Source organism: Tachyglossus aculeatus, chromosome X2 (assembly GCF_015852505.1).
Source record: "Tachyglossus aculeatus isolate mTacAcu1 chromosome X2, mTacAcu1.pri, whole genome shotgun sequence".
NCBI lineage: Eukaryota > Metazoa > Chordata > Mammalia > Monotremata > Tachyglossidae > Tachyglossus > Tachyglossus aculeatus.
Window position 1 is genome coordinate 6,735,410 of NC_052100.1, and position 8,060 is coordinate 6,743,469.

The window sequence follows — 8,060 nt, forward strand, 5'->3', positions numbered from 1 at the left end:
ATTATATTTTATAGAGGGTCCTTTGTTTCTTATCCCACAGAACCCTTTTGATAAAGTGCCCCTCATAAATCTAAAAGGATATTTTTGAAAGGAGACAGCAGCACTGAGGGAGATGATTGGTAGCTGGAAACCAGTGTGGATCCAGACTCAGATCTCTCGGGCAAAAAACAGTTCCGGAATTGAGTCATGCCTGTCCTTCCCCACAACCTCAAGGTCTTTGGTCAAGTAAAAAGTATGGTTTCCCTCAGGAGAGAACTGTTCAAAAACTACTATCGTTTCACTTTCATCTCTCCCCGCATCCCTTCCCACTCCAAAAGACTATTATTTGGGAAAATGATTTGACAGTTCTAGATTATGGCAAGGGCACGTTACACAAAATTTTAGGGTCGGAGTTGGACTGGATCATCACAGACTTCTAGAATTCGTAGAGAAATTAGTTTAAAACAAGGACAGATGTTTGCACAGCAGAAGGTTATGTTACATTAGAACAGCCGATCTTTTATCCATATCTCACTCTCAACTCTCCCGCCTCCGTTCCCTTGCTCGTGCTGCCCTGGCTCTTGGAAATCCCTCCCTCTACCGCAGACAGACCCCAACTTTCTCCACCTTCAAAACCCTCAAAATCCCATGTCCCCCTCCAAAAATCACAGTCATATTATTTATTGAGTGCTTAACTCTGTGCAGCGCTGTGTACTAAGTGCTTGGAAGTGTGCATTACAACATATAACAGACACATTCCCTGTCCGCAGCGAGCTTAGAGTCTAGAGGGGGAGACAGACATTAATATATAAATCAGTGAATTATGGTTATGTACGTAAGTGCCGGAGGGATGAATAAAGGGATCAAGTCAGGGCGACGCAGAAGTCCATGGAAGAAAAGGGAAAGAGGGCTTAGTCAGGGAAGGCCTCTTGGAGATGTGCCTTCAATAAGGCTTGGAAGGCGGGGAGAGCAATTGTCTGTCGGATATGAAGAGGGAGGGTGTTCCAGGCCAGAGGCAGGATGTGGGCGAGAGGTCGGAGGCAAGATGGAGGCACAGTGAGAAGGTTAGCATTGGAAGGACAAAGTGTGTGGGCTGGGTTGTGGTAGGAGGGGGCAAGGTGATTGAGTGCTTTAAAGCCCAAGCTAGGGAGTTTCTGCTTGATGCAGGGTGAGGGCTGGGGGGTGCAACTGCTGGAGGTTCTTGAGGACTGGGGAAACATGGACTGAATGTTTTTGTAAAAAAGTGATCCAGGCAGCAGAGTGAAGCTTGGACTGGAGTGGGAAGAGGCAGCAGGCAGGGAGGCCAGCAAGGAGGCCGATACAGTAATCAAGGTGGGATAGGGTGAGTGCTTGGATTAACATGGTAGCAGTCTGGATAGAGAGGAAAGGGCAAATTTTAGCAATGTCATGAAGGCTGAACTGACAGGATTTAGTGATAGATTGAATATGTGGGTTGAATGAGAGAGAGGAGTCTAGGATAATGCCTAAGTTACGGGCTTGTGAGGCAGGAGGGATGGTGGTGCTGTCAGTGATGGGAAAGTCAGGGGAAGGACAGGGTTTGGGTGGGAAGATAAGGAGTTCTGTTTTAGATATTTTTAGTTTGAGGTGACGGCAGTTCACCCAAGTAGCGATGTCCTGAAGGCAGGAGGAAATGCAAGACCACAGAGAGGGCGAGAGATCAGGGCTGGAGATGTAGATTTGGAAATCATCTGTCTTAGATTTGATAGCTGAAGCCATATGAGCGAACGAATTCACCAAGGGAGTAAGCTTTCCCTCAATTAATTTTCCAGGCCCTGAGGCATATCATCCCTTCAGTCAACTCTAGTTGTCTGTTACCTTTTTAGCCTTCAAATGTATGTGAAGCCTTCATTTATTTGTTTTGACCTCTCTAGTTGTAAATATTTTTACATTTATCTCCCACCATTCAAATATAAGCTCCTTATGGGCAGGAAATGCATCATTTTATCTTTCTGTACATCCCAAGCACCTAGTACAGTGCACCACACAAATGGCCATTTAATAAATGCTACTACTACAACTACTGTACTACTACTTCTGCTACTACTGCTGCTTCAGAGAAGCAGTGTGGTTTAGTGGAAAGAGCATGGGCTTGGGAGTCAGAGGACATGGGTTCTAATCCAGCTCCGCCACTTGCCTGCTGTGTGACCTTGGGCAAGCCACTTAATTTCTCTGTGCTTCAGTTACCTCATCCGTAAAATGGGGATTAAGACTGTGAGCCTCATGTCGGACAACCTGATTACCTTGTACCTACCCCAGTGCTTAGAACAGTGCTTGGCACATAGTAAGCGCTTAACAAATACCATAATAATAATAATAATAATTATTACTACTATTACTACTGTTACTACTATTGCTATGCACATTCGAGATGGGCTTGGGGTGAGAAGCTGGGAAGGAGGGAGGAAGGGGGCCGTGTTTCCTCCCACAGCTCTCTGACACCAAGGTAGAGAATCGAAAGAGGAAGGAGTGGTCTCTGTTCTGCCCGAAGCTCTCCAGACCTGAGAGCTTTCATGGGGTTCAAGAGACCCCAGATTGCATCATTGAAAGTCTGGCTGGCTGGCAGCTTGCCTACCTGTCTGCCTCTCTGTCTGTCCGTCTGTCTTCCCTTAACTGGGAAGGAGACTACTGGGGCCAGGAGGGCGAGAGAGGGTGGGTTTTGGGGGAGGGGTCGAGGGGGTGGGGTTGAGAGGCTGGGCCGCCTGGGGATTGTGGAGGGGTGACACCCATCTCCGTGGCCTGAAGCTCTATCACTTCCTCTTGCCGTTGGCGAAACCGGGGCCTGCGTCTGGCTGTGAGGAGAAATCATTCCACTGCCTCCTCCCTCTCTGCTCCCACCCACACCTTCGGAGTCCCGGTCCAGTCCGGACCAGTTGGAGAAGAGTTCTGCCCCTGAGGGCTCAGGAGGACCATGGTACAGTTCCCCCCTCCCCCTCGGGCTCCTTGCCCTCTTCACCCACCTGCCCTTTCCCATAGGTGCCCCCTTTTGTGGGAGATGGGGACCATCCCGCCTATAGGGTTCTGGTGCAGGTGGGTGAAGCCTCTGTTCCTACCCGAAGCTCTCCAGACTTGAGAGCTTCATGGGGTTCAAGAGACCCCAAATTGCATCATTCAGAGTCTGGCTGGCTGGCAGCTTGCCTACGTGTCTGCCCCTCTGTCTGTCCGTCTGTCAGCCAAGCCGCATCTCGCTCGTTGCTCCTTAAAGGTCCACATTCCGAAGGAAAAGTTGGCTCCTATACTCCCCACCCTTCATCCATCTTCTGTGGGGTGCAACCCCCACCCACTCTGCCAGGAGCCATCTGACAGTATGTGAGTGGAGGGGCCCAAGGGTTTTTATGGGAGGGAGGTCTTAAGCAGGGTGGTGGTGGTGGAGAGGTGGTCCACTCCCTGGTGGTTCCAATGGAAGGGGGCTTCCTGAAGGGCCTAGACCTCCAGCCCCATCTTCCCGCCTGCGCTCACCCCGTGCCCAGCTGCGAAATAGGGATCTTCAAGGAAGGGAAAGTAAGGGGGTGGGAGGGGGCCGAGAAGAAGGAAGAAGAACACAGACAAGGGACTGGGGAAAGAAACTCGGCAGACGGGGCATGGAGGTGAGAGAAAGTGGAAGAGAGGATGGAGGGTGTGACCAAGAGAAGGACGGTTCCCTGGGCATGCGAACGTGCAAAGGTGGAAGGAAAGCCACTCTCGGCTGTGCTAGTGACCCAGCCGGGGGTAGGAGTGAGGAATGTGTCTGTTTATTGTTATATTGTAGTCTCCCGAGCACTTAGTACAGTGCTCTACCACAGTAAGTGCTAAATAAATATGATTGAATCGAACGATTGAAAAAGAAGTCTCCTGGAAGGGGTTTGACTCTTGTTGGCTCAGGGATGCAAAACCCTTGTGGGCTGGGGGTTGGGGCGTCGATTCTGTCCAGCACCAGCGATGGCCTCCCCACGAGCTGCGGACTCTGGGAGACCCACCTCTCTGACAGAAGGCGGGTGCCAAATTCTTTTTCTTCTCTGGTCCGTGAATTCAGGAGCCAGCACATGGTCGCAACTTCCTAGGCTGGAAGAGCCTGGCCCAATCATTTCATCCATTCTCTTGCCTCCGGGCACAACCCTCCCAAACACATATCTCCCCCACCCCACCACCAGCCCTTGCCTCTCTCTGAAGCCAACGGAGAGTGGGGCGGGGAAGACTACCAAGGCGAGAGCGGGGACGGCGAGGGAATCTCATTTCACCGCGTAGCTACTGTATTCTGCTGCTGGTGCCCCCATCTTTAGTTAGCTTGATGCTGCTCATGGGAGAACAGCCCACTTGGCTTTGGGTGTCTCCAGAGAAGCCCAAGAACCCGAGGGGTTAGATCAGGTGCCCCACGTGGGACAGGTACTGCAATTGGCAGAGGCTCTGGGAGGGCAAGGATGCAGGTGCTAGGAGAAGGAAGGGAAGAAGGAAGGAAGGAAGGCAGGCCCTGCTGGGGTAGGAGAACAAGGGCAGGGGACTACCGAGTTCGATGCCTGCCAATTCTACGCTCACTGGTCACCTTTGGATTGGGAGCCCGGGTGCTTTCTGGACCAGGGCTGTGGGGCCGGCTGAGTTACCTCCCCCGCCTTTCTGTTCTGGATTGCAGGGCATCCATGGGAGGTGTCTCGGTTCCCTGCTCACCCTGGCCCAGGCCCTGGCCCGGGCCCTGGCCCCCCTCCCCATCTTTCTGCCGTGCCAGTTCCACCGCCCGGGAGAGGTGGACTGCGACAACCATGGCCTGCGGGCCGTGCCCCCCTTCGCCGCCGCCCCCCAGGCCAACGTCACCACCCTGCTGCTCTGCTTCAACCACATCCACCACCTGCGGGCTGGTGATTTCACCCGCCTGACCAACCTTCGGCAGCTGAACCTCAAGTGGAACTGCCCCCCCGCCGGGCTGACCAACCTCCGCTTCCCCTGCCGCATGACCATCGAGGCGGGCACCTTCGTGGGGCTGCAGCACCTGGAGATGCTGGACCTGTCGGCCAACAGCATCTCGACGGTGCCGCCCCTGCCACCTTCCCTGCGGACGCTCAGCCTGACCCGCACCCAGGTCCTCAGCCTGGATCCGGCCACCTTCTCCCCGCTGCTCGGCCTGCGCCAGCTCTTCATGGACGGGAACTGCTACTACAAGAACCCCTGCGGGCGGGCCGTCGAGGTGCCCCCGGGGGCCCTCGCCCACCTGGGCAACCTCACTCGCCTCTCCCTGAAGTACAACAACCTGACAGGGGTACCCCGGGGGCTCCCGTCCAGCCTGCAGCACCTGTACGTCTCCTACAACCGCATCAAGCGCTTCTCCGCCGCAGACCTGGGCGGCCTGCCCCGCCTGCAGGTTCTGGACCTGAGTGGGAACTGCCGGCGCTGCGACCACGCGCTCAGCTCCTGCGTGGAGTGCAACGGCTCCCTGTGGGTGGAGCCTTCGGCCTTCCGCCGCCTCAGGGCCCTGGAGGGCCTGGTGCTGGCTGACAGCTCCCTGTACCAGCTGGACGCCCGCTGGTTCCAGGGCCTGGGGAACCTCCGGGTGCTGGACCTGAGCGAGAACTTCCTCTACCGGGACATCACCACCGGCACGGCTTTCCGGGGGCTGGCCAAGCTGGAGAAGCTGCTGCTGGCCTTCAACTACCAGAAGAAGGTCTCCTTCGCCCACCTGGCCTTGGCCCCCTCCTTCCGGGACCTGGAGTCCCTGCAGGAGCTGGACATGCGGGGGATCTTCTTTCGGAGGCTCAACCGGGACACTCTGCGACCCCTGCAGGGCCTGCGCTCTCTGCACAAGCTGCACCTGCAGATGAACTTCATCAACCAGGTGGACCTGTCGGTCTTCGGCGACTTCCGCGCCTTGAAGTTCGTCGACCTGTCGGACAACAAGATCGTGGACCACCGGGAGGGTGAGGCTGGGGGCCGGCCGGAAGGGCTCGGTGGGGGCCGGCTTCGGGCCCTGGCCTCCCGGGGGCGGTGGGGCCGCGGGGCCCCGGCGGAGGACCGGCCCGGCCTCGAGGTCTTCATGCCGGCCTGCCGGTATCCAGAGGAGACTCTGGATCTGTCTCGGAACAACCTGGTGACCATCCGCCCGGACATGTTCTCCAACCTGTCGGGCTTCAAGTGCCTCCGGCTCTCCCAGAACGGCATCGCGCAGGCCATGGACGGCACCCAGTTCACGCTGCTGGCCCAGCTGCGCCTGCTGGACCTGTCCCACAACAAGCTGGACCTGTACCACGGCAGCTCCTTCTCCGAGCTGCCCCTCCTGGAGGCCCTGGACCTCGGCTACAACAGCCAGGCCTTCATGATGCGGGGCATCGGCCACAACCTGAGCTTTGTGGGCCGGCTGCCTCGCCTGCGCTTCCTTAGCCTGGCCCACAACCAGATCGCCCGCCAGGTCTCCCCCAGGCTCCGCAGCACCTCCCTGGAGGCCCTGGACTTCAGCGGGAACCGGCTGGACGTCATGTGGCGGGAGGGGGATATGTACCTGAGCTTCTTCTGGGACCTGAGCGGCCTGACCAGGCTGGACCTCTCCCAGAACCGCCTCGGGACCCTCCCGGACCGGGCCCTGGCCCACCTCCCCCCAACCCTGAGGGTGCTCTGGGCCCGGGGCAACCACCTCTCCTTCTTCAACTGGACCTGCCTGCAGCTCCTCCCCAACCTGGAGGCGCTGGACCTGGCGGGCAACCGGCTGGCGGGCTTGGCCAATGGCAGCCTCCCTGCCGGGACGGGCCTCCGCAAGCTGGTGCTCAGCGGCAACCGGCTGGACTACATAGCCCCCGGCTTCTTCTCCGCGGCCTCCCAGCTGAATCTGCTCAACCTGAGCCACAACGCGCTCGGCACCGTGGAGCGGGCCTGGTTTGGCCACTCCATCTCCAGCCTGCAGCTGCTGGACATCCGGGCCAACCCCCTGCTCTGCACCTGTGATTCGACTTTCCTGGCCTTCGTGCTGGCCATCCAGGACCGCATCCCCCACCTCACCGACCTGGTGGTCTGCGGTGCCCCGTACCAGCTCAAGGGCCGCAGCATCTTCACCCAGGACCTGCGCTTCTGCCCCGACGGGGCCCTCTCCTGCAGCTGCTTCGCCCTCTCCTCTCTCGCCGTCGTCGCCTTGCTCTCCGGGCCCACCCTGCATCGCCTCTTCGGCTGGGACCTCTGGTACATCTTCCACCTGGGCCTGGCCCGGCTCCGGGGCCGGCGGGCTGGGGGGCTGACCGGTGGCCGGCGAGGCCAGGGTCCTCCCGGGGAACCGGACCTGGCCTACGACGCCTTCGTGGCCTTCGACAAGGCCCAGGGGGCCGTGGCCGACTGGGTCTACCATGAGCTGCGGGTCATCCTGGAGGAGAAGGCCCGCTTCCGGCTCTGCCTGGAGGAGCGGGACTGGCTCCCCGGGAAGAGTCTCATCGAGAACCTGTGGAACTCCGTCTACGGGAGCCACAAGACGGTCTTCGTCCTTTCCGCTATCCGGCCCATCAGTGGGCTGCTCCGGGCCAGCTTCCTGCTGGCCCAGCAGCGCCTGCTGGACGACAAGCGGGACGTGGTGGTGCTGGTCATTCTGGGCCGGCCACGCAAGCGCTCCCGCTACCTGCGCCTCCGGCAGCGCCTCTGCCCCAAGACCGTCCTTTTCTGGCCTCGCCAGCCCAGCGGCCAGGGGGACTTCTGGTGCCGACTCCGGGCGGCCCTGGGCAAGGACAATCGCCACTTTTATGACCGCAACTTCTGCCGGGGCTTCTGAGCTCGGCAGGCTGGGGAGCCGGGGAGGCCAGGTGGGGTTGGGGAAGGGAAGGAGGGAGGGCATACCGGCGGTGCAGGGGTGGTGGTGGAGTGGGCGGGCGGGAGGGCGAGGGAGGGGGACCCACCCCTCCCCTGGGAAAAGCCTCTCCTGGCGAGGGGGAAGAGATGGGATTTTTCAGATCTGATACATTTGGGGCCGGTTAAGAGCTGATTTTGGGAAAAATAGAGGGGTCTCCGGCTGAGTTGGGGGCAGGCCCAGAGCTCCAAATTTGGGGCGGGGTGGAGGGTGGAGGCCTCCACCCTACTTCCAGGGTCGGAGAGAGAGGATGGGCCAGTCCACTTGCCCCAGGATCCTC

At 58.5% G+C, this 8,060-nt stretch overlaps 1 protein-coding gene across 1 annotated transcript; it reads left to right on the forward strand.

Moving 5' to 3' along the window:
• Positions 1-3,396: 3,396 nt before the first annotated feature.
• TLR9 (toll like receptor 9) lies at positions 3,397-7,722 on the forward strand. Its single transcript, XM_038770701.1, has 3 exons — positions 3,397-3,498; positions 4,038-4,217; positions 4,604-7,722. The coding sequence occupies exons 1-3, from the start codon at positions 3,397-3,399 to the stop codon at positions 7,703-7,705; spliced, it is 3,384 nt and encodes a 1,127-aa protein (XP_038626629.1). The 3' UTR covers positions 7,706-7,722.
• The last annotated feature ends 338 nt before the right edge of the window (positions 7,723-8,060 follow it).